Here is a 26,591-nt window from a genome sequence, read left to right as displayed (position 1 = left end):
ATCATCAAGAGTGACATTGTGATGTGAGATAAAATAGTAATTTCCATATTTTTAGAGTGTACAGGTTATGTAACTTTCAAAAATAATTCTGGGGAACAGCACAGAGTGACAACTCACTCATTTTGCTAAATCAGGCCACTGAGAATGCAACGCTTCTGAAGATGTGTCGGTTGGCAGGGTTAGCACTATGGTATAACGGGCTAAGCCTTCACCTGCAACACCAGCATCCCCTATTAGTGCTGGTTCTAGTCTCAGCTGCTCCATGTCTGATCCAGCTCTCTGCTGTGGCCTGGGGAAGCAGAGGACAATGCCCCAAGTCCCTGGGCCCTGCACCCGCGTGGGAGACCTGCCACCTGCAACATCAGTATCCCACATAGGCACCAGTTCAAGTCCCTGCTGCTCCGTTTATGATCCAGCTCCCTGCTGTGGCCTGGAGAAGCAGGGGTGTATGACCCAGGTCCTTGGGCCCCCGCATCCACATGGGAGAACAGAATGAAGTTGCAGGATTCTGGTTCAGTCTGGCCCAGCCCCAACCACTGTGGCCATTTGTGAAGTGAACCAGCAGATGGAAAATTTTTCTCTCTCTCCTCTCCCTTTCTCTGTAACTATGCCTTTCAAATAAATACATAAATCATTTTTAAAGAGGCAGAGTTACAGAGAAGCAGAGAGAGATAATCTACCATCTGTTGGTTCACTCTCCAAATGGCTCAATGGCCAGGGCTAGGCCAGGCTGAAGCCAGGAGCTTTCTCTAGGTCTCCTGTGTAGGTTCAGGACCCAAGTACCTGGGCCATCATTCACTGCTTCCCAGACACATTAAGCAGGGAGGTGTATAGGAAGTGGAGCATCCAGGACTTGAACTGATCCCCATATGGGATGCCAGCATCGCAGGAGGAGGCTTAACCCATTATACCACAATGCCAGCTCCCTGGAAGATCTCTATCTTTCCCTCCCTCTCTGTCACTCTGCCTTTCAAATAAATAAAATAAATCTTAAAAAAATTTTTTGTTTTTAGTGTGAGAAATTCTTGTTTTCAAGGAACCTACATGGATAATCTTCTCAACAAATTTCCTGAGCACCTACTGTGTGTCAGCTTTTCTGGATTTTGCAGTATTGTACAAAGGAGGGAGATTAAATCAATAGCTATAAACAATTACAGAAAGTAGAAAGGGTAGGCTGATGTGGTGCAGCATCGGGTCGAGTCCCACCTGCTCCACTTCCAATCCAGCTCCCTGCTAATGAGCCTGGGACAGCAGCGGAAGATGGCTTAAGCTTGGGCTCCTGCACCCATGAGGGAGTCCCAGAGGAAGCTCCTAGCTCCTGGCTTCAGTCTGGCCCGGTCCTGGCTGTTCCCGCCATTTGGGGAATGAACCAGCAGATGGAAGACTTCTCTCTGCCTCTGCCTCTCCCTCTCTGTAATTCCACCTTTCAAATAAATAAATAAATCTTCAAAAAAAATTATAGCAAATGATGATATTATTTGGAGGAGCTGAATCTCTTGTATATTACTATTGCAAATGCAAAATGATAATGGCCATATAATGATAAAGGCCATTTTGAAAAATAGTTTGGTAGTTTCTTATAAACACACAGATAGCATACGACCTAACAATCCAACTCACATGTACTGAAGAGAAACAAAAATGGATGTTCTTACAAAGGCTTGTTACTCTAACATTTAGAGCAGTTCTACTCATAACAGTGAAAAACTGGAAACCACCCAATGCCCATCTTCTGGCAACTGGATAAACGATTGTGATACAAAATCCATATGGCGTAATTACTACTCAGCAGTGAGATGGAAGAACTACTGCCACCAGCACCACCTGGATTCAGAAGTCTGACACAGAAGATGTAAGAGTCCATGTACAGGAAACGCTGGCAAAAGCGCACACACACACACACACCCAGGAAGAGGAAGGAACGACAGGTTGCCTGTGGCTGGGGTGCAGGGAGAGGCCTGGGTGCCGATGAACAAGGCCCTCTCAGTTCTTGTCTGATATGTCTGCCTGGCTGTCAGGTGTACTTGTCATTCAACTGTACTTCAAAAAAAAAAAAAAAAAAAAAAAAAAAAAAGAACAAGGGAACCTTGTGGGGGCTGAGACTGCTCGTACCACGACTGGGGTCGGGCGGCAGCACTCAGTGCACGTGTCGCATTCCCCAGTGTGACTGACCATGGGCGGTCTGGATTTAATTAGATTACACCTCAACAATGCTGACGTTAAAAGCCCCTCTTTATTATTTCCATTTCAAGTCTCTTTCCCTACAAACGTGTGCCCTTATGTCTTATGATTATTCTCGTCTACCGCTTTCTTTCCATTCTAGAGCCAATGCTAGGACAGTTCTCACCTAAATGCACTGAGTGCCTCACTCAGGCTCTCTTCCCTTGAATTTGTCCTGTGTGATACCACTTAATAGTTCTAAAATACCACACAGTGTCATTCCCCTGCTCGGAATGCTTTAGTTGTATCCTAATATTGTAATTCAAGGGCTGGCATTGTGCGGGAGGGTAAAGTCACTGCCCAGAATGCCAGCATTGTATAGGCATTGGCCTGCGTGCTGGCTGCTCCACTTCCGATGTAGCTCCCTGCAGAAGGCCTGGGAAAGCAGTAGAAGACGGCCCAAGTGCTTGAGCCCCCGCACCCATGTGGGAGACCCGAAAGAAGCTCCTGGCTCCTGGCTTCAGCCTGGCCCAGTCCTGGTGTTGTAGCCATCTGGGGAGTGAACCAACCAGTAAAAGATTCTCTCTGTAATTTTTTTTTCAAAAAAAAATAATTCTTTTTAAAAAAGAGAGAATTCTGATAAATTCTTTAAAAAATGATAATTCAAAACCCTTGATATGGTACCAATTAAATGCTTTCTACAAGTTGACTGAAATAGCTTTCCACCTTTTTTCTTAGAGTTTTCCAACATAAACTAACCTGATCCTCCCACCCTTCAATGTTCAGATCTTTTTTGCTTCTTTGTTTTTGCATTTTTATTTATTTAAATAAATATCCTTGTATCTTTTGTTTGAGTCTTTTATCCAAGATGCTTCCTAATTAAAGTCACAATGATATTTCTGCCCTCCTAATATATTTTTGGTCTAGTCACAACTAGCTGCCTTCAGACTTTCCTGGGAAAAACTAAAATATCAAACAAGTTCTGTTGCAGCAGGCATAATCAGACACGGGCAGAAGTCCTAAGTATGGATAACGCCAGAGCTTTAGGAACATCTATGCGAGATAAGGCTGCTAGTTTGTTGCCAACAGAAATCATGACTGTTCTTCATAGTTCTGTGTCCATAGTCTAATACAGGCATTAAACTACTATGTACTGCAAAGTGTGACTCTTACAGATCAAAAAAAATAGCTGAAGTTTACTTGACTTAATAGTGTTATTCTGACCAAAATGTCTCCCAAAAATTATCTTTCAAGTGTAAGATCTGCATTAAGCATGTCAATTAGACTATCAACGATAAAAGTATAAATTACATAAACCATTGAGGCGGGCACTATGGTGCAGGGGGTTACGCTGCCACCTGCCAGACTAGCATCCAATACAGACAATGGTTTGAGTCCCGGCTACTCCACTTCTGATCCAGCTCCCTGCTAATGCACCAGGCAATGCAGCAGAAAATGGCCCAAACACCCATGTGGGAGACTCGGATGAAGGTCCTGACTCCTGGCTTTTACCTGGCTCAGCCTTGGCCACTGTGGCCATCTGGATACTGAACCAGTGGATGGAAGACTTCTCTCTGCCTCTGCCTCTTCTTCTTTGTAACTTCACTTTTCAAATAAATAAATAAATCTTTCAGATAACTTAAATTTTTAAAAAATAAATAAAATATGACATATTCATTGTTAACAGCCGTTTAAAAACAAGATGGGAGCAGCATTGTGGTGCAATGGGTAAAGCCCTGCCTCAATGTCAACATCCTGTACGGGCACCAGTTTGAGATCCGGCCATTCGACTTCAGATCCAGCTTCTTGCTAATTCACCTAAGAAAGTAGCAGAGACCTGATGAAGTTCCTGGCTACTGGCTTCACCTGCCCCACCTCAGCTGTTATGGTCATTTAGGGAGTGAACCAGCAGATGGAAAATTGATGTCTTTCTCTTTCTCTCTACCTTTCAAATATATTTTTTTAAAAGGCAGTTTAACAAATATTACATATAGTTCAGGTGAGCTATAGAAAAGATAATTATCAATGGTACTAAGTTTTGAAAGCGTGCTCAATCTAACTGGTAATCATGGAGACAATACTGAAATAACAGAGTACTGGGAGCTGACATGGTGGCAAAGGAGGGACAGCAGCCACCTGTGACAATGGCATCCCACACGGGCACCAGTTCAAGACCTGGCTGCTCCACTTCCGATCCAGCTCCCTGCTAGTGCACCTGGGAAAGCAGTCCAGGAGGATGGCCCAAGTGCTTGGGCCCCTGCACTGACATGGGGGACCTGGAAGAAGCTCCTGACTCCTGGCTTCAGCCTGGCCCAGCCCCAGCTGTTGCAGTCATTTAGGGAGCGAATCAGCAGATGGAAAAGCTCTCTGTCTCTCCATCTCTCTCTCTCTGTAACTCTTAACGTTAAATAAATAAATAAATCTTAAAAAAAGAAAAGCAGAGAATAGTGCTTCTCATCAATAGGAAGTGGATGTAACTGGAAGCCACTTTGGCTCAATATGTACTACAGGAATTTGTTTCCAGAAACAGGAACCTGCTGCTGTAATACTAGGTAATTAAAAAAACTTTAAGTGCAAGAGTGCACACATGCAATCACATGTGCATTTGTCAAAGATAAACAGCAACTGTGCCTGCAGTGGAGTTACACCCTCATCAGCTGGCTCTGCCTTTCCTCTTTTGTATTACACATTCTTTCAATAAACCAAAAAAGTACAGGAATGCCTAAATACACAGAACTTGTTGGGATGAGAAATTTTAAAAAGTCTCTGAGGATGGCCAGGATTGGCTGTGGAGGCCGGGCTCGGAAGGAGACTCACTGTCACCCTGTTATCTCCTGTGTCGCCTGGGTGTCGTAAGCACATGTACTGCCTTTCTGGGCCTGGTCCACAGAAGGCTCCCCAACAGCTGCTGCCTCTGCCATGCATGCTCCTGCTTCCTACGCCACTGCAGAGAGCGCGCTGGGCAACCGGCATGTCAGACAGCCGGCCCGGCCTGTGCCGCAGCCAGGCTCCGGCCTGATGCACGGAGCACTCCTGCCAGGCGCGTCCCAGCCCTCCTCCTCCACCAGGCCACCAGAGTTTCACAGCCTCCACTGTTCTCATTGTTTGGTTTTACTACAAAAGCTTCTACCCCTGACCCGTCTTCAGCCTGACCCTTTTCTGTTTTCCAACCTCAATTCCCTAATTAGCCTAAAACTCAATGAAGGGCAAATTGTATAAACTAGAATCAAACTCCTGAGTTGTCAAAAAACAAACTTTGGGGCTGGCACTGTGGGGTAGCTAGGAGAGTTGCTGCCTATGATGCCGGCATATGGGAACCAGTTAAACCTCCACTTCCAATCCAACTCCTTGTTGTGCCTGGGAAAAGCAGCTGAAGATGGCCCAAGAACTTCAGCGCCCACACCCATGTGGGAGACCCAGAGGAAGGAAGCTTGCCTCCTAGCTTTGGCCTGGCCCAGTCCCAGATGTTGCGGCCTTTGTGGAGTGAACCAGAGAATGGAAGATCTCTCTCTGCAACTCTGCCTTGCAAGTAAATGGATATATCTTTAAAAAAATTTTTAAATAATTCACAAGTATTAAAAAAAAATATTTTTTGGATAGGCAGAGTTAGAGAGAGAGACAGAAAGGTCTTCCTTTTCCATTGGTTCACCTCCCAAATGGCCGCCACGGCCGGCACGCTGCACGGATCCAAAGCCAGGAGCCAGGTACTTCCTCCTGGTCTCCCATGCGGGTGCAGAGCCCAAGCACTTGGGCCATCCTCCACTGCCTTCCCGGGCCACAGCAGAGAGCCAGACTGGAAGAGGAGCAACCGGGACAGAATCCGGCACCCCAACCAGGACTAGAACCAGGTGTGCCAGTGCCATATGTGGAGGATTAGCCAAGTGAACCACGGCGCCGGCCACAAGTATTAAAATTTTACCTAAAGGAACCAAGAAAGAAAGCAAAGGGTGGGGCTGGCACTGTGGCGCTGTAGGTTAATCTCTGCCAGCTGCACCGGCATCCCATATGGGCATTGGTTCTAGTCCCAGCTGCTCCTCTTCCAGTCCAGCTCTCTGCTGTGGCCTAGGAAAGCAGTAGAAGATGGCCCAAGTGCTTGGGCCCCCGCACCTACGTGGAAGACCCCGAGGAAGCTCCTGGTTTTGGATCGGCACAGCTCCAGCTGTTGCACCCATTTGGGGAGTGAACCAGCAGATGGAAGACCTTTCTGTCTCTCCTTCTCACTGTCTGTAACTCTACCTCTTAAATAAATAAATTAATTAAAATTAAAAAAAAAAAATAAAAGGGTTCCATGAGTGTCTGCCCCACCAGACAGACCTACTTTGAATGGCTCTGTTTGTCAGCAGCTTTAGCAAGAACACTCCCTTCAGCACAGTCTTACCTGATAAATTCTCTTATGAAAATCAAAACATATTTCCAAACTAAGCCAAAACAAAGTAAAGAATGAAAACCAAAGCTCTCGATTCTGCATCTGAAATGCAGAGCCCGGTTCCAAGCCTTCCCTCCAGGCACTAACAGTTCGCTCTCCCTCAGCTCCTGCCTCACCTGACAATCAGTGTTTCCAGCCAAGGCAGTCTGATTGCACTGCCACACGGACCTGGAGAACACACAGGCTGTGCTTGGTACAGGATCCCCTAGAGCCTCCAGCTAACAGAACCGGATCACCTACGGGAAGTAGACCACGCACGACACTAACTGCTAATACAGGCTCCAGTCTTACAACTGAGAAGAAAACATCTCCAAGTTACAGAGCTTCTCAACGTGTCCCAGTCCTCCACAGTCTTGTCCCTTTGCATTTCTGCCAGTTCTTTAATCTTTTCAATAGAACGGGGCAGTTTTGAAGTTAGTGGAAAGACATCCAAGAGCTGATGACACAGCACAAAATATTCTATACCGATTTCTGTTTTTTGTTTTTTTTTAAAAGATTTAATTATTTATTTGAAAGGCAGAGTTAGAGAGAGGCAGAGAGAGAGAGCGAGCGAGAGAGAGCTCTTCCATCTGCTATTTCACTCCCCAAATGGCCACAACAGCTGGAGCTGGGTAGATCTGAAGCCAGGAGCTCCATCCAGGTCTCCCACATGGGTGCAGGGGCCCAAGGACTTGGGCCATCTTCTACTGCTTTCCTAGGCCATAGCAGAGAGCTGGATTAGAAGTAGAGCAGCCAGGACTCAAACCAGTGCCCATATGGAATGCTGGCACTGCAGGCAGGGGCTTTACCTGCTATGCCACAGCACCGGCCCAATATACTGATTTCTAAAATTACGGATTTAGGCTTTTCCTCTCAAAACTCTAAAGCTGCTGTTCCTAAGGTTGAAGGGAACAGCAAAAACAGGCCAAGGAACTACAAAGGCATGTCACAGCAAGTGACGAGAACTGGTAACTACAATAAACAAACCCTTGATTGAGCTCGGAATTTTTCTTTGCCCTTTATTTAAAATCCCCTCCCCATCCTCAGACTATGTGGAAATGTAGTTTTACTTTTACTCCAGTCATCCCTTGGTACCCTGGATCAGTTCCAGGATACACACATCCCATCTGCTCCCCAACCCCAACAGATAACAAGGCCTGTGGATGCTCAAGTCTCTTATCGAAAATGGTGAGCGGGGCCGGCACCATGGCACAGCGGGTTAATCCTCTGCCTGTGGCGCCAGCATCCCATATGGGCACTGTTCAAGTCCTGACTGCTCCACTTCAGATCCAGCTCTCTGCTGTGGCCTGGGAAAGAAGTGGAAGATGGTCCAAGACCTTGGGCCCCTGCACCCATGTGGGAGACCCAGAAGAAGCTCCTGGCTCCTGGCTTTAGATTGGCACAGCTCCGGCCATTGCAGCCAATTGAGAAGTGAAGCAACGGAAGGAAGACCTCACTCTCCCTCTCCCTGTCTGTAACTCTACCTCTCAAATAAATAAATAAATAAATCTTAAAAAAAAAAGGGGGGGGGGAAATGGTGTATTTATTTGTACATAACCTCTGCACATCCTACTTTATATTTTATTTATTTATTTTCATTTGAAAAGCAAAGCAAGAGACAGACAGAACTTCCATCTGCTGCTTTATTCCCAAAGTGCCCACAACAGTTGTGGCTGACCCAGCCTGAAGCCAGGAGCTAGGAATTCAATCTGGTTTCTCACATAGGTGGCAGGGACTAAAGTGCTTGTTCATCATCTAATGCCCCCCGGGGTACACATAAGCAGGAAGCTGGATAGGAAGGAGACATGGGACAAGAGCCTAGACACTCCATCTTTTTAAATCATCACTGTATTACTTCTATTATTATAAGTATATATTGCTGTATTACTTATAATACTTAACACAACATGAATACTATGTAAAAGTTCTTACACTTTATCTTTTCAGGGAATAATGACAAGAAAATGTCTGTGCATGATCTATCCTGACACAGCTTTTGCCCCCTAAATTACATTTTCAATCTGTGGATGGCTGAATCTATAGGAGCAGAACCCACGATATGGAGGTGCAACAACACATGCAATATTATACTGCTGTTAGTCTGCAGAACTCCAAATACACTAATGTTTGTGGTGTTTTTCTTTTACAACAGTGTTAACAAGTTTGCCCAAGCAAACTGCTTTATCCAAACCCTACCAAGTTGATCCTTGAAAATCATACCTAAAATAAGGCCAAAACACACAAAGAAAAGCAAAGCCTAAGAACTTCCCAGAGGCACTAACTTAACAGGTGTGGACGATCAACTAATGAGTAACTGATATCAATCCTGACAGTCCCAAAAAAGTATATAAATGCTTTTGTAACGCCCATTTTTAATTAATCTCAAACTTGAGGATAAATTTTTTTTTTAAAAATCTGTAGGATGGGGCCATTGTTTTTGGCACAGCAGGTAAGGCTGCCACCTGCAGTACTGGCATCCCATATGGGCGCCAGTTCAAGACCTGGCTGCTCCACTTCCAATCCAGCTCTCTGCTAAGGCCTGAGAAAGCAGTGGAGGATGGCCCAAGTCCTTGGGCCCCTGCACTCGTGTGAGAGACCTGGAAGAAGCTCCTGGCTCCTGGCTTTGAAGCAGCTCAGCTCCAGCTGTTGCAGCCTTCTGGGGAGTGAACTAGCAGATGGAAGATCTTTCTCTCTGTCTCTCCCTCTGTCTGTAACTCTGCCTCTCCAATAAATAAACACAATCATTTAAAAAAAAAAAAGATTTATTTTTCTTGAAAGTCAGAGTTACACAGAGAGAGGAGAGGCAGAGAGAGATTGAGAGAGAGGTCTTCCATCCATTGGTTCACTCCCCAATTGGCTGCAGCAGCCAAAGCTGCACTGATCCGAAGCCAGGAGCCAGGAGCCTCTTTCAGGTCTCCCATGTGAGCGCAGGGGCCCAAGGACTTGGGCCATCTTTTACTGCTTTCCCAGGCTACAGCAGAGAGCTGAACATGAAGTGGGGCAGCCAGGTCTAGAACCGGCGCCCATACTGGATGCCAGCACTTCAGGCCAGGGTGTTGACCTGCTGTGCCACAGTGCTGGCCCCAGTAAATACAATCTTAAAAAAAATTTCATCTGAGTAAAAATAACATTACTCCACAATTTGATTGACTACTTTATTCTAACACTGTTTAGAATTATTTTTACAGCATCAAAACTATTCTTATCCTCCCTTTTAAAACAAAAATGAAGCTACTATGGCATCGAGAGTCCAAAACCACACAGAACTAAACCATGAAAGGCAGTATTCACAGTCTATATGATATCAGAAGCAGTTTTTTTTTTTTTAAGTTACAATGTAATTTCATGAATGTCAATAAATGCTTGAGGCCAGTGCTGTGTCTTAGAGGGTAAAGCCGTCGCCTACAATGTCAACATCCCATATGGGTGCTGGTTCTAGTCCCGGCTGCTCCTCTTTGGATCCAGCTCTCTGCTACGGGCCTGGGATAGCAGTAGAAGATAGCCCAAGTGCTTGGGCCCCTGCACCCACATGGGAGACCTAGAAGAAGCTCCTGGTTCCTGACTTCAGATCAGCTCAGCTCCGGCCACTGTGGCCACTTGGAGAGTATACCAGCAGATAGAAGACCTTTCTGTCTCTCCGACTCTCTATAACTCTACCTCTCAAATAAATTTTAAAAAATCTTTAATAAAATAAATGAAATGCTTTGCAGAATGCATGTCCTTCCATTGAGATCGTCTAATCTCAGCCCTACTAGGTACCAGATATGGTGCTGGACGTGTTCATTTAGATTCACTGAATTTATACCCTATCTAGGATGGTATGGAGATGCTGGAGGTAACAGAGGGAGAAAAATTACTGAGAAATCTGCCAACCACACAGGTTACTCTACATCTCACAAAGCTAAGAGAACAAGTCGCACCCATCAAATGAACCTCACTCTCTGCTCTGGAGTATAGACATCTTCAGAAAAGCTACGTGAGAAGACATCAAAAAGTTTATGCAAATTTTACATTACTTTTTTATTTCATTTTCCATGAATTTTAAAGCCCCCTCATACACTTTCTAGAACCAACTGAGAACTGGGATGTTTAATGTGAGCATCCAAAGCCTTCATTGCGAAGATAAAGCATGAGACCTCTCTTAAGTGTATCTTGCTTTCTTTATACAGCAGCCAACAAGACGAACTCAGAGCCTAAGAATAGCAATAATGTTAAAACTTGCCCTTACCCGCCTCCTCACCCCCAAAAATCAGCAACTGACGGTGAACATGAACTGTGACATAACTTGAGCATAACAGCAACACAGAAATAGGGTGCAGGCAATAAGCACAGGACAGAATGGAAGAAAGAGAACCCCACAAACTCAAAATACAGTACTTTTACAATACTATGCTTTTTTTAAAAAAAACTTTTGTAAAGATTTAATTATTTGAAAGTCAGAGTTACAGAGAGAGAGGAGAGGTAAAGAGAGAAAGAGAAAGAGAGAGAGAGAGTCTTCCATCTGATGGTTCACTCCCTAGTTGGCCGCAACAGCCGAAGCTGTGCTGATCCGAAATCAGGAGCCAGGAGCTTCCTCTGGGTCTCCCACGTGGGTGCAGGAGCCCAAGGACTTTGACCATCTTCTACTGCTTTCCCAGGTCATAGCAGAGAGCTGGATCAGAAGTGGAGCAGCTGGGTCTCAAACCGGCGCCCATATGGGTTGCCAGCACCTCAGGCTAGAGCATTAGCCTACTGTGCCACAGCACCGGCCCCAATTCTATGGTTTTTATAACTTCTGGTATCACTGATTTTTAACTGCTGAAACATATGAATTTGCTGCTCCCAGAATGCCAACAAAGATCTTTGCTGGTTAAGGAAGACTTTGATAGCGCAGGGCTGCAGGTGCATGGCTGAACGAGATATCCTCTGTCAAGTCGCTGTTGGCCTTACGATTTTCTTAAAGGTTCCAAATAACGGGGCCGGTATCGTACAGCACATTAGGCCTTCTCGGGGCACCCACATCCCGCATCAGAGTGCCCACTTTGTCCCAGGTACTCTACTTCCAGTCTAGCTTCCTGGTAACACACCTGAAAAGGCAGCAAGTGATAGCCCAACTACATAGGTCCCTGCCAGCCATGGAGGAGACCTGGATAGAGAAATCCCGGCTCCTGACTCTGGCCTGGCCCAGCCCGAGCTGTTGTGAGCATCTGAAAAGTCAACCAGTAGATGGAAGATCTCTTTCTCCCTGTCATTCAGCCTTTCAAATACATAAATCTTTAAAAAGAAAAGAAAAAGAAAAAAGCTTCCAAGTAATTGAAACAAATACTCAGAATGTAACAATAAAAAATCTATAGAGGGCGACCATTGGAGGGTGAACCAACGGCAAAGGAGGACCTTTCTCTCTCTCTCTGTCCACTCTGCCTGTCAAAAAGGAAAAAAAAGAAAAAAAAATCTATAGAGAATACAGTTAATTAATCTGGATTATCACTAGAGTGTTATTTTATTTTTGCACAATGATAATGTCTACATTCAGCCAAGCTGTCTGAAACTCAGCTTTACACACTTTCTTCAGAACATTCATTGTTTATGTCAAGTACTCCCCTCCAGTACGATGAGGTCTAATATTAACTGAGAGGCAGTCATGATTTACAGGGTCACATGCTGGGAGTAACCCATAGCAAAAAAGGCATTCTAAGAGGAAGCTGACAGCAGAAACTGATAATCTAGTGATATATACCAAAATTTATAAATGTGTAAATCCTTTGACATAAATCTTCCACTTTCACAGAGCAACTGCTGCAGCATCATTTAGAAGAGTATATTTTTAAAAAACATAGGGGCCAGCGCCGTGGTGTAGCAGATAAAGCTGCCGCCTAAAGTGCCAGCCCCCCATATGGGCGCCGGTTCAAGTCCCAGCTGCTCCACTTCTGATCCAGCTCTCTGCTGTGGTCTGGGAAAGCAGTGGAAGATGGCCCAAGTCCTCGGGCCCCTGCACCCACATGGAAGACCCAGAGGAAGCTCCTGGCTCCTGGATTTGGATCAGCACAGCTCCGGCTGTTGCAGCCAACTGGGGAGTGAACCAGCAGATGGAAGACCTCTCTCTCTCTCTCTCTCTCTCTCTCTCTGCCTCTCCTTCTATCTCTGTATAACTCTTTCAAATAAATAAATAAATCTTTAAAAAAAAAAAAAAAACTACGTATGTAGGGACTGACTAAATAAACTGTAATATTTCCATGAAATGTCATGCAGCTTCAAAAAAAAAATAAATAAATAAAAAGTGAGCTCTCCTTGCTCTGATATAGAAACACATATTTAAAACATCCAGGATGTAGTAACTGCAAAAAGCAAAGAGCAGAAGTGTGTGTCATCTTCCGCAGCATTCAGGTGTGTTAGCAGGAGGAGGTGCATGGAGAGAGATGTCCCATAGCTCTAGAAAGCACACGTAACATCGTGTACACATGGAACTACCCTCAATAATGTGGCATAAGGTGGGTGGGAAAGGCAATAAAACAGGTTTTTCACCTTTTTTTTATTTTTGAATTTTGAACCACATAAATATACCATCTGGTTAAAAGACTGGCCAGTTAAGTCTTTAAATTAACGTTAAATTAAAGTTAAAAATTTTGGCCAATGTACAACTTGTACAAAAAATTTTAGGATTTATTCCTCTTGATACAGTATATCTCAGCAGATTTTATTGTAATGAAACACTACACATTATTATTAGAACCTGGGATGTTCCTTCTCTGAAAACATCCCCCATTCTACTCCCACATTTATTATTACACAGTCAAGGAACACAGGGCCAGAGGATCTTGGGAAATGTGAGCCTCTCAATTCACACACAACAAGACTGTGCCCAAAGAGCCTCAACAACTTCACCCAACACACAATCAGTAGGCGGCAAAACACGGCCCAGAACCCAGCTCAATGCCTATTCTCAGGCATTTCCACCACCTCCAGAGTGCCAGCCCAGACCCCGGCCACCACATGAATGACAAGCCCAGTGGGCTGACACCCTATCTCTGAGAGACACTTCTCAGTGCTCACACAGGGACTGCGCTTCACAACTGGGTTACGTTTTAGCAAAGGGCCAAGAGTAGCTAAAGCCACTGAATAAACATCCAATGGGGAATGGAGCTTCCACAAAGTCAATTACACAAGAAAATCTGAAAAAATGTTAAGCAACTTAGCAATCAGGTAAATAATTATTTTTAAACTAAACAAACACCACTACATGGTGGCACAGAATCTGAACATACAAGAATACTTAAACAGGACAGGTTCAAACAAGCTGTGTGCTGTTCCTCATTGAGTCTGATCTCAGAGGCCTAGAAGCACAGTACACACATTCAATCTTTGAAACTCCTAAGGGCATATGGTCAGAGCTAGACAGACGTGGACACGTCATCTATTCTTGCCAGTGTGTGCCCTCGCGTCAGTGATGGACCTTGCGGTGCAGCACTGCAGTTTTGCCATCTGTAAAATACAGTCAACAGTACCTGCCTTGCTTGTAGTTTTGTTACAAGGACAGGAGACAGAACATGTTCAGCAAACTGCCTGGGCTCTAGGATCGCAATAAATGATGACCACTACTACCGCTCTATAGTCTGCTGGCCTCGCTATTTGACTATCTAACCATCCATCTGGCTTCAGTTTGCAAGAACAGGGTAAGGGAGGCTATGGGTAATTTATAAACCCCATCAACCAGGACAACAGGATAAGATTAACTCAATGAAGAGTTTATTATACTCACATATTTCATTTCAAACTTCTTAGCCAACATTTCCACTTCTTGCCTCTCTTGATGTTCATCATTAAATGGATCTTCTGTATGAATGAGCTTCTTCTGATTCAAAATGAATGAGAAAAGAAATGCAAGTATTAATGCTCAATTATATCTATGTTTATATAATTACTTCCATTATATGAGGGACTACAAAAAGTTCATGGAAAACTCACAGGATCCCTTTTACAAAAAAAAAATATATATATATATATATTTATTTTATTTATTTGAAAGAATGACAGAGAAAAGAGAGAGAGGGAGAGACAGAGAAGGAGGAAGGAAGAGAGGCCATTGAGGGAAGATCTTCCACCCAATGGCTCATTCTCCAAATGGCAGCAGCAGCCAGGGCTGGGCCAGGCCAAAGCCAGAAGCTCTAAACTCCATCCACGTCTCCCACATATGTGGCAGGGGCTTGAGTACTTGCATCATCTTTCACTGCCTTCCCAGGCGTATTACACCAAGGGTCTGAACGGGAAGCAGGGAAGCTGGAACTCAAACAGGCACTCCAATACGGGATGCCAGCATTGCAAGCAGTGGCTTAACACACTTCTCTTTTTTAAGATTTATTTTATTTATCTGAAAGAATCATAGAGAAAGGTAGAGACAGAGAGAGGTCTTCATCTGCTGGTTCACTCTCCAAGTTGCTGAATACGGCTGGAGCTGAGCTGATCGGAAGCCAGGAGCTTCTTCTGGGTCACCCATTCGAGTGCAGGGGCCCAAGGACTTGGGCCATCTTCTGCTGCTTTCCCAGGCCACCATAGAGAGTTGGATCAGAAGTGGAGCAGCTGGGACTCAAACTGGTGTCCATATGAGATGCCGGCACTGCAAGCCAAGTCCTGCTGCAGCCATTTGGGGAGTGAACCAGTGGATGGGAGCTCTACCTCAGGCTCTCCCCTTCTCTGACTCTACCTTTCAAATAAATAAATTCTTTTTTTTTTTAAGATTTAGTTATTTATTTGAAAGGCAGAGGTAGAGACAGAGAGAGAGGTCTTCCATTTGCTGGTTCACTCCCCAGATGGCTGCAATGGCCAGAGATGTGCTAATACGAAGCAAGGAGCCCGGAAATTCATCTGGGTCTCCCATGCATTTGCAGGGGCCCAACAACTTGGGCCACCTCCTACTGCTTTCCCAGGCCACAGCAGAGAGCTGGATTGGAAGTGGAGCAGCCAGGACCTTAACTGGCACCCATATGGTATGCTGGCACTGCAGGCAGCGGCTTTACCCACTAAGCCATAGTACCAGGCCCTAAAGTAATTCTTAAAAAATAAAGATGAGGCCGGCACTGTGGCGCACTGGGTTAATGCCCTGGCCTGAAGCACTGGCATCCCACATGGGCACCAGTTTGAAGCCCGGCTGCTCCTCTTCCAATCCAGCTCTCTGCTATGGCCTGGGTAAGCAATAGAAAATGGCCCAGGTCCTTGGGGCCCTGCACTCATGTGGGAGACCGGGAAGAGGCTCCCGGCTTCAGATCAGCTCAGCTCCAGCCATTGCAGCCAACTGGGGAGTGAACCATCGGATGGAAGACTGATCTATTTCTCTGCCTTCCTTCTCCTTCTCCTTCCCCTTCCCCTCCCCCCCCCCTTCGTGTAACTCTGACTTGCAAATGATTAAATAAATCTTAAAAAAAAAAAAAGAAAAGAAAAAGGGCCAGTGTAGTGGCACAGTAGGTTAACCCTCCGCCTGTAGCACTGGCATCCCATGTGGGCACTGGTTCTAGTCCCAGCTGCTCCTCTTCCGATCCAGCCCTCTGCTGTGGCCTGGGAAGGCAGTGAAGAATGGCCCAAGTCCTTGGGCCCCTGTACCCACATAGGAGATCGAAAAGAACCTCCTGGCTCCTGGCTTTGGAACAGCACAGCTCTGGCCATTTGTGGCCAAAGTGGAGTGAACCAACAGACGGAAGACTTCTCTCTGTCTCATCCTCTCATTGTCTGTAACTCTGCCTTTCAAATAAATAAATAAAATCTTTTTAAAAATTTAAAAATAAAGAAAAACACTAATTCATAGCAAAACATATCTGCAATTTTAATAGAGTCATACACAAGAACAAGACAATCCACATTGTCTCCACCTGCAAAGTGATCTTACAGTCACCCCATCCAAAACATCAAGGCAAAAAACTCCCATAAACATTAGATAAAAATCTGGTCATATGCAACAAAATGGATGACTCTGGAAAACATCATACTTTTTGAAATAAGCTAATCCCAAAGGGAGAAACAGCATATGTTCTCCCTGATTTCAATAATAGAGCACCTAAAAGGAAATCTGTAGACATGAAATTGACACTTTGGCCAGCGCCGTGGCTTAACAGGCTAATCCTCCGCCTTGTGGCGCTGGCACAACGGGTTCTAGTCCCGGTCGGGGCGCCGGGATTCTATCCCAGTTGCCCCTCTTCCAGGCCAGCTCTCTGCTATGGCCAGGGAGTGCAGTGGAGGATGGCCCAAGTGCTTGGGCCCTGCACCCGCATGGGAGACCAGGATAGGCACCTGGCTCCTGCCATCGGATCAGCACGGTGCGCCGGCCGCAGCGCGCCAACCGCGGCAGCCATTGGAGGGTGAACCAACAGTAAAGGAAGACCTTTCTCTCTGTCTCTCTCTCTCACTGTCCACTCTGCCTGTCAAAAAATTTAAAAAAAAAAAAATTTTTTTTTTTGAAATCTTTACTTAGAGTTGGTTTTCTGTGTATCAAGTTAATTGAAAATTAATCTTAATGGAGAATTGGGATGGGAATGGGAGAGGTGGAGGAGGTGGGTGGGAGGACAAATATGATAGGGAGAATCCTATATTCCTAAAGTTTTACTTATGAAATTTGTACTCATTAAATAAAAATTTCTTTAAGAAAAAAAATTATATAAAAAAATAGGGGCCGACACTGTGGCACAGTGGGTAAAGCTGCTGGCTATGGTCCTGGCATCCTATAAGAGCACCAGTTCAAGTCCCAGCTGCTGCAGTTCCAATCCAGCTCTCTGCTATGGGCCTGGGAAAGCAGTAGAAGATGGTCCAAGTCCTTGTGCGCCTGCACCTGCATGGGAGACCCAGAAAAAGCTCCTTACTCCTGGCTTCAGATCAGCTCAGCTCCAGCCATTGAGGCCATCTGGGGAATGAACCAGCAGTTGGAAGACCTCTGTCCCTCTCTCTCTGCCTTTCAAATAAATCTTTAAAGAAAAAAAGATTTAGGCCAGCGCCACAGCTCAATAGGCTAATCCTCCGCCTGTGGCACCGGCACACCGGGTTCTAGTCCCGGTCGGGGCGCCGGATTCTGTCCTGGTTGTTCCTCTTCCAGTCCAGCTCTCTGCTGTGGCCCGGGAGTACAGTGGAGGATGGCCCAAGTACTTGGACCCTGTGCCCGCATGGGAGACCAGGAGGAAGCACCTGGCTCCTGCCTTCGGATCAGCGCAGCGCGCTGGCTGCAGCGGCCATTGTGGGGTGAACCAACAGAAAAGGAAGACCTTTCTCTCTGTCTCTCTCTCTAACTCTGCCTGTCAAAAAAGAAAAGAAAAAAGATTTAAGGACTTACCAAACATTTAAAAAAAAAAAAATGTCCACATATAATTCTCATTGGGTATCTTCCGTAAAAACTATTAACTACTGGGGCCGGCAGTGTGACTCAGCTTATAAAGGCTCCACCTGCAGTGCCAGCATCCCATATGGGCACTGGTTGGAATCCTGGCTGCTCCTCTTCTGACCAGCTCTTTGCTATGGCCTGGGAACACAGGAGAAGATGGTCCAAGTGCTTGGGCACCTGTACCCACATGGGAAACTGGAAGAAGCTCCTGGCTCCTGGCTTTGGATCAGCCCAGCTCTGGCCATTGCTGCCATTTGGGGAGTGAACCAGCGCATAGAAGACCTCTGTCTCTCTCTGCCTCGCTATAACTCTGTTTTGAAATATATAAATAAATAAATCTTAAAAAAACAAACAAACTATTAACTACCTTGGTCAGGAAATGCTTCTAAAAGGATATACAGTTTATTAATTAGTCACATTTAATCATCTGCCTGAGAGCTACCACATGAAACTCTGCAGCTGCTACAGCCTTCTGCAGAGACCCAGTATACCAGCTTCTCTATCGCCCATTTCCTGTCAATGCATATCCATTCAGAGTACACACAGTATACTCTGAAGCAATTACAACAGTGAAACAGCTGCAAAAAAGTCACACCGCCATCGCTTCCTTCTGGCAGGGAAGAATCAAAGTCTACGTTATATACAGATCTATAAACGCACACACCATGGGCCAGCTTCGTGGCTTCGCAGATAAACCCCACATGGGCACTGGTTGAGGCCCAGCTGCTCCACTTCCCGTGCAGCTCCCTGCTAATGGTCTGGGAAAGCAGCAGAAGTGACCCAAGTGCTCGGGTCGCTGCATCCATGTGGGAGACTGAGATGAAGCTTCCGACTTCAGCTCGGCCCAGCCATGGTTATTGCGGACATATTGGGAGTGAACCAGTGGACGGAAAGACTTTTAACTCTTTCAAATAAATCAATAAAAATAGATCTTAAAAAAATACATACACACAGAGAACAAGGATTGTACATTTACTGTCTATTTACCAAAACAAACAAATGAATCACATCCTGTATTCAAGTGCACTATTTCAGCAGACATTGTGTGTGTACATATATATGGTTTTCAATACACCAAAATGTCAAAGTAAGCAGCTACTTTTAAAAATACTTTTTTTTTTACAACTTCAGACAATTGACTAGAAAGCACATTTTTAAAAAGGAAGGCTGTTTATATGCAGTACTATCTTCAAGTAACTTAAGACAAAAGGCTTTCACAACAGAAATTCCTGGGTGAAGATCTGGCTGGCCTTGAAGGGCCACAAAAAGGAAGAGTGGGCGAAGACTTGCACTTTATAAATCAGACACCTGATCTGGATATAGAGCTGAGATACAATCCGTGTAAAACACACGAAGGAAAACATGGACAGAAACAATGCCAGGGAATCCTTTATAGCTGGGACTTTAGAGGAAAAGGAATACTTCCTAGGGCTTAAAGGAAATGATTTCAGATTCAATTTTTAAATTATCGTAGTAAGTAATTAACATATAGAATCCTGTATCCCAATAGGAATTACCATGATCCACAAGGAAATAAGCTAGCCAGAGTACAGCGATAAAAAAGGGATACTTGCCGGCGCCGCGGCTCACTAGGCTAATCCTCTGCCTGCAGCACCGGCACACCGGGTTCTAGTCCCGGTTGGTGTGCCGGATTCTGTCCCGGTTGCTCCTCTTCCAGTCCAGCTCTCTGCTGTGGCCCAGGAGGGCAGTGGAGGATGGCCCAAGTGTTTGGGCCCTGCACCTGCATGGGAGACCAGGAGAAGCACCTGGCTCCTGGCTTCGGATCAGCGCAGTGCACCGGCTGCAGCAGCCACTGGGGGGTGAACCAACGGCAAAGGAAGACCTTTCTCTCTGTCTCTCTCTCTCACTGTCCACTCTGCCTGTCAGAAAAAAAAAAAAAAAAAAAAAAAAAAAAAAAGAAGAAGAAGAAGAAGAAGAAGAAAAAAGAAGGGATACTAAGCCTTAACTTGAGTCCTCAGACAGAACAGCCAGCAGCCACCAAGCCTTGTTATCAGCAACTGTGCCCTGCGATGCCGGAGAAGTCCAATCCCAGGTCTTCCCACCTGTCTGCCCCACTATATGTGTGCAGATATAAACACACGTGCCTCTCTAGTTTAAAGACGAGTGCCTGAAATATCTTACATGCTGCACACAGGCGTCAAGTCTTTTATTATTGACAGGCTATACATCTTTTGACTTATTTTTCTTTTAGAGTTAAGAACAACCCTCACCCCCACCCCCAAGGGCTAGTGTCAGGCACAGTTAAGTTGCCCTTGCAAGGCCAGCATCCCATTATCTGAGGGCCAGTTTGAGTCTCAGCTGCTCTGCCTCCAATCCACCTCCTGAAAAGCATCTGGGAAGCCAGTGATGGCCGATGGCTCAAGTGCTTGGGCTCCTGGCTCAGCCCTGGCTCTCGTGACCATCTGAAGGGGTGAACCAGCAGATGGAAGATCTACCTCTGTCACGCTGCCTTTCAAGTAAATAAATCGTTGTCACCCCTTCCCAACCTCAAATCAAGACTAATCAGGGGGTCGGCGCCGTGGCTCAACAGGCTAATCCTCCGCCTTGCGGCGCCGGCACAACGGGTTCTAGTCCCAGTCGGGGCGCCGGATTCTATCCCAGTTGCCCCTCTTCCAGGCCAGCTCTCTGTTATGGCCCGGGAGTGCAGTGGAGGATGGCCCGGGTCCTTGGGCCCTGCACCCCATGGGAGACCAGGAGAAGCACCTGGCTCCTGGCTTCGGATCAGCGCGGTGCATAGGCTGCAGTGGCCATTGGAGGGTGAACCAATGGCAAAAAGGAAGACCTTTCTCTCTGTCTCTCTCTCTCTCTCTCACTGTCTACTCTGCCTGTCAAAAATTTAAAAAAAAAAAAAAAAGAAAGAAAGAAAGAAAGAAAGAAAGAAAGAAAAAAAGACTAATCAGGAATCATTATGTTTCTCCAAGTGAACGAAAAAATCTGAAAATTACCAACCAACCACATGCACAACTGATGCAGTAACTGTGCCCTTCGACACGAACTCACTACCACCTCTCAGGACACCCTTCAACAACTCATCCGCAATCCGCAGTGGAAGGCCACGGAACTCCACAACAGTGCAGTTACAGTGACACTGTGTTCCCTTTTAATAGAAAAGCCTCAATTAATCATATCCACAAATGTACAATCTAGTTAACTGATACTGTTTACGAGTCAAAATATCTTTTTTCTTGTGGATCAATCACTGACAAAACCTCTTTCTAAAATGCACGCTCATTCGGCTTCGGCCTGGAATGGTGAACTCGTCACTCTGAGGACAGAGATCACGCCAGGGGCTCAGCGGCCGCCCCGCAACGCCAGCACACAACTGAGAGAACTAACAAGGAGGGCTCAGCTACCTGCACACTGATGAACTAGAAGCTGGTTTTTCACATTTTCCCAGCGTATGTTTCCTCATTGTGCTTTTATTCACTCATAAAGAGCACACGAAATTCTGAATGCTAGTCTTCAGGGGGCTGGTGCAAATGCACCCCGACAGAGTGGCCCCAGCACCACACTGACCAGTCCTGTTCAGCAACAGCTACTTCAAAAACGTGAAGGCATTTTTCTTCATATTTAAGAGCTCTTCCTCAACTTTCTACTTCAGCCTGCTATAAGATACACTGTTCAATAATAGTTAATTCAAATTCAAAGTTCTTTTGAAAATACTACATCCCTAAAAATAAAGGAACACTCCAAATGAAAAGGGAGGAAAAACCCAATTTGGGGATCATCAGTTTCTATCCAAGTCTAATGTTAACATTGTGCTTTCTCGGTCTCTCATCTAGGATTACCCTTCATGGAACTACGACAATTTTACTTAAAAAGGTATTTTCTATACCTTTCTATATTCACTGAGAGTAACCACAGGAAAACACTGGCATATCTTTGTTGCAAAGGTGCCCTGCATAAAACATTTTTTGTTTGTTCAGGAGTATGACGAGATACACAGTTGGATAAACAATAAAACTGGGCAAATAAACCCCTAAATTGAGAGCATATATCAAGTAAACACAACAAATGGAACGATTCACCTTTCTCCTATTCCATGACCACAGTCATGTACCTCATGAGGACGTCTGGCCACTGACAGGTGACCACAGGACGCCTACACCGAGTGTCCCAGGTGCCAGGACACTGAGCCACATAACCGCAGACATGCCGCGATGCGTGCGTGGTGCGCCTCTCAGAACACAGCCTGTCACTGGGTGACACGTGGTAAAACTCGGGTGTGAAAAAACTAGCTTTTTTTCTGAATTTTTCTATAAGAATACATACTATTAATGTCTGATGGCATTACTAGTACAGCATAAAGAGGATCACCACGGAGGTCTTTACATTGTTAAATGACTGATTTTACTTCATTTTGGTGGGATCACGTTTATTACAAAAAACGTTTATTAAGAATCGGTACTCCTGCAGAAAGAAGAACTGAAAAACTACATACAACCTTCTGCGTTACCCTCGTTTGTCACACAGGGATACTGGTTCTTACCTATGGAGTTCTGCTGGACTAACCCACATAAACCAGGTCCAGCGCTTACAGCTGTATCAGCACCTAGCACAAAATCTGTACATGTTAGCTGTTACTGTTTCGACCCAAAGATAACGCTTCTCATCTGTAATTTAGGAAAATTACAAAGGCTGCACACCGACTTAGAGTAGCAGGTAGAATACAAGCTGCTTAGAAATGCTACAGTCCACTATTTTAAGTATTCTTTTGGGAGAAGCAGCTAGGAAGAGGCGGACAGCGAGGCTAAAGGGCGGACGTGGGATGTGGAAGTGCCCAAGGAGGTCTCTGGCTGAATCACTAACGATTTCACCATGCAACAGTGTTCATAAATAATCGTCAGATCACCCGGCCATAAAATAAACCGAGACATTGTTAAATAATGTGATACTTTGTGACCAAGCGCTTACTCACTCCTACCTAGTTCATAAAGACAGCGACGGTGAGACAGAACCGGGGGCTCGTGCAGTCCGTGGGCTGCGCCGGGCTAACCTCGCGCAGGGCAGGACCAGCACGCAGCCGACAGACCACCGCTCACCGCGCAGAGACCACAGCGGCCAGGCAGCCTGCCTGGTCCCATTGTCCATTCTCACCAAAGGCCCACCTCCGGATCCTCAGCAAAGTTGCAGAAAACCCGAGCTGGGCTTCTCATCGTTCTACAGAAATCACCCGGCCAGGCAACGTCCGCCAACTTGGGCGTTTCAACCAGCGCCACACAGGGCGGGCGGACGCCGAGCGAGGCTGGCAGGGGCCGGCCCTCGCGACCCCCACACGGACCCACTCCGCGAGGGCCGGCCAAGCGCGCCCACCACGCCGAGGCGAGAGAGGACCCCCGCCCCGGCGCCCGCCACTCGCCGCGGGGCCCCCGGCCGGCTGGCCGCGGGGGCGTGTCCCCGTGTCCCCCGTGTCCCCGCCCGCCCGCCCGCGGCAGCGCCCCGGGCCCCGCGTGTCCGGCGGGGCCGGGGCCCCCAGCCCACCCCCGCGCGCCCTCCCGCTCGGCCCGGGGCTCTGTACCCGTTGCTCCCCGCACAGCAGCAGCTCCGGGTAACTGAACTCCACGCAGCTCTCGTCCGTGGGGTCCTTGAGCGCCAGCTCCAGGCGCACCGTCTCCCGCGGCGGCGGCGGCGGCGGCGGCTCGGGCCGCGGGGGCTCGCGCTGCGGCAGCGCCATGGGCGGCTGCGCGTCCGCGCGGGGGCCCGGCTCCGGCCGCGGCGCCTCGCGGGGGCAGTCGGGCTCGCGCTCGGGCCCCGGGAACTCGGCCTCGCGCCGCCTCGCCGGTGACAGGCTGACGAACGCTACCCTGCGCGGCTCCGCCATCCCCACCGCTCGGGCCCTCTGCGCTCGCGCGAGCCGGCGCTCGCCTCCACGCCGCGCCGCCCGCCCGCCCGCCCTTGCTTGCGCTCCCCGTCGCTTCTCGTCCCTCCACCGCCCTGCGCCGTCGCCGCCGACGCCACCGTGAGTGCGGACCGTGCCCCCTGCCCCGCTACTACGTTCTGAGGGGCTCCGCCGCCATCGCCAGGGTCGCCGCAGCCGCCATGTTGGATCCCCCACATAAATAGAAGCAGGCCGCCGCGCGGGCGCATGCGCAGAGAGGAGACGCTCGCGTCCTCCGTCGTGGCTGTCGCTCCGTTTTCCTCTTTTCTTCCCGGCGGCCTGGAGCGCGGACGGCTCGGCGGAAGTGACGTCACGACACGGTCCGTTTCCCTGGAAACCGAGACGCCGTCGGCCGCCCGGCTCGCGGGGAGGGCTCTGGGTTTCCTGAGCCGCTTCCTAGTCGCACCCGGAAACCACAGGCGCGTTCCGGCCTGGGCCGGGGCGAGTGTCGGGCTCGTGCGTGGGGCCGAGCCGGGCCGCCATGGCGCCGGGGCCCGCCCGCCGCGTCGCGCCGGCCCTCGGCTCCGGGGAGGTGATGACTCAGGGAAGTCACGGAGGAAAGGCTGAGGGGCGCGGGGACCGGGCGGGCAGGGGGCGGTGGCCGCTGTGGCCCCGGCCCCGCCCCTCCTGCGGGGCCTGCTCGGCCTGGCGGGTGAGGAAGCCGGGGGCGAGGAAGGAAGCCGGGGCGAGGAAGGACGCCGGGGGCGAGGAAGGAAGCGGGGGGGGGGGAGAGGAAGGAAGCCGGGGGCGAGGAAGGAAGCCGGGGCGAGGAAGGACGCCGGGGGCGAGGAAGGAAGTGGAGGGAGAGGAAGGAAGCCGGGGGCGAGGAAGGAAGCCGGGGAGAGGAAGGAAGTGGAGGGAGAGGAAGGACGCCGGGGAGAGGAAGGACGCCGGGGGAGAGGAAGGAAGTGGAGGGAGAGGAAGGACGCCGGGGAGCCGGGGAGAGGAAGGAAGCCGGGGGCGAGGAAGGAAGCCGGGGGGCGAGGAAGGACGCCGGGGGTGAGGAAGGAAGTGGAGGGAGAGGAAGGACGCCGGGGAGAGGAAGGAGGCCGGGGAGAGGAAGGAAGTGGAGGGAGAGGAAGGACGCCGGGGAGAGGAAGGAGGCCGGGGAGAGGAAGGAAGTGGAGGGAGAGGAAGGAAGCCGGGGGCGAGGAAGGAAGTGGAGGGAGAGGAAGGACGCCAGGGAGAGGAAGGAAGCCGGGGGAGAGGAAGGAAGCCGGGGGAGAGGAAGGAAGCCGGGGAGAGGAAGGAGGCCGGGGAGAGGAAGGAGGCCGGGGAGAGGAAGGAAGTGGAGGGAGAGGAAGGAAGCCGGGGGCGAGGAAGGAAGTGGAGGGAGAGGAAGGACGCCGGGGAGAGGAAGGACGCCGGGGGAGAGGAAGGAAGCCGGGGGCGAGGAAGGACGCCGGGGGCGAGGAAGGAAGCGGGGTGGGGGGAGAGGAAGGAAGTGGAGGGAGAGGAAGGACGCCGGGGGCGAGGAAGGAAGCCAGGGGCGAGGAAGGAAGCGGGGTGGGGGGCGAGGAAGGACGCCGGGGGCGAGGAAGGAAGTGGAGGGAGAGGAAGGACGCCGGGGCGAGGAAGGACGCCGGGGCGAGGCAGCAAGCTCGCAGGGGTGCGCTATGCACATCTCCCTATGCCATCGGGAAAGGAACTTATTTGAAAGCAAGAAATGAACGGCTAGGGCTCGTGCTGAAACCAGACACAGCGCGCTGAGAGTGCTCGCGGGGACCTGAGGCGCGCGGAAGATGGTGCCTCTGGGGGCGAGAGCGCCGGGCCTGCAGGCTCCGACACGCACAGGCCCGAGGAGTCCCGGCCAGGCAGGCCGCTCACTGGAAATCACCCCGAGCCTCCTGCTGGCGGCAGCTGGATTGCCTGCCGAGGGATCCCTGGGCGATGTCGCCCACAGATCCCCGGTAGGTCCAGGTGACGAGTTGGTCCCGCAGGCCTCCCGTTGCTCCTCCTCCGATCCCCACCACCGCCTCGCTCTGGAAGTGTCTCTGTGGCACACTAACAAAGCCAGGGGCCAGCGCGACCTGACACTTGTGACCAGGAAAACCACATGGGAGTGCTGGTCCGGTCCTGGGGGCTTTGCTCCGGGCGCAGCTTTTGTCTGATTCCTGAGAAACAGCGGAGGAGGACCAAGCAGAAGATGACCCAGCAGAGGGGGACCCAGCACAGGAGGACCAAGCAGAGGAGTACCCAGCACAGGAGGACCAAGCATGGGAGGACCCAGCACAGGAGGACCAAGCAGAAGATGACCCAAGCACAGGAGGACCAAGCAGAAGATGACCCAAGCACAGGAGGACCAAGCAGAGGACTCAGCACGGGAGGACCAAGCAGAGGAGTACCCAGCACAGGAGGACCAAGCAGAAGAGGACCCAGCACAGAAGGACCAAGCACGGGAGGACCCAGCATAGGAGGACCAAGCAGAAGATGAACCAAGCATGGGAGGACCCAGCACAGGAGGACCAAGCAGAGGAGTACCCAGCACAGGAGGACCAAGCAAAAGAGGACCCAGCACAGAAGGACCAAGCACGGGAGGACCAAGCAGAAGATGAACCAAGCATGGGAGGACCCAGCACAGGAGGACCAAGCAGAGGAGTACCCAGCACAGGAGGACCAAGCAAAAGAGGACCCAGCACAGAAGGACCAAGCACGGGAGGACCAAGCAGAAGATGAACCAAGCATGGGAGGACCCAGCACAGGAGGACCAAGCAGAAGATGAACCAAGCATGGGAGGACCCAGCACAGGAGGACCAAGCAGAGGAGTACCCAGGACAGGAGGACCAAGCAGAAGA

General features: G+C 48.7%; 1 protein-coding gene across 1 annotated transcript in view; it reads right to left on the bottom strand.

The window, feature by feature from the left end:
- The window catches only part of UBN2 (ubinuclein 2), an 85,775-nt gene extending 61,496 nt beyond the window's left edge, over positions 1–24,279 (bottom strand). Inside the window, exons 1-3 of the mRNA XM_062191349.1 lie at positions 24,211–24,279; positions 23,437–24,126; positions 14,301–14,393 (exon numbers count right to left, since the gene is read on the bottom strand). Coding sequence (XP_062047333.1) covers positions 14,301–14,393; positions 23,437–24,126; positions 24,211–24,279 — 852 coding nt within the window. The remainder of the gene's footprint in view (positions 1–14,300; positions 14,394–23,436; positions 24,127–24,210) is intronic.
- Between the last annotated feature and the right edge of the window lie 2,312 nt (positions 24,280–26,591).

This window comes from Lepus europaeus, chromosome 1 (genome assembly GCF_033115175.1).
Source record: "Lepus europaeus isolate LE1 chromosome 1, mLepTim1.pri, whole genome shotgun sequence".
Classification (NCBI taxonomy): Eukaryota; Metazoa; Chordata; class Mammalia; order Lagomorpha; family Leporidae; genus Lepus; species Lepus europaeus.
This window is presented reverse-complemented; position numbering and strand designations above follow the sequence as displayed.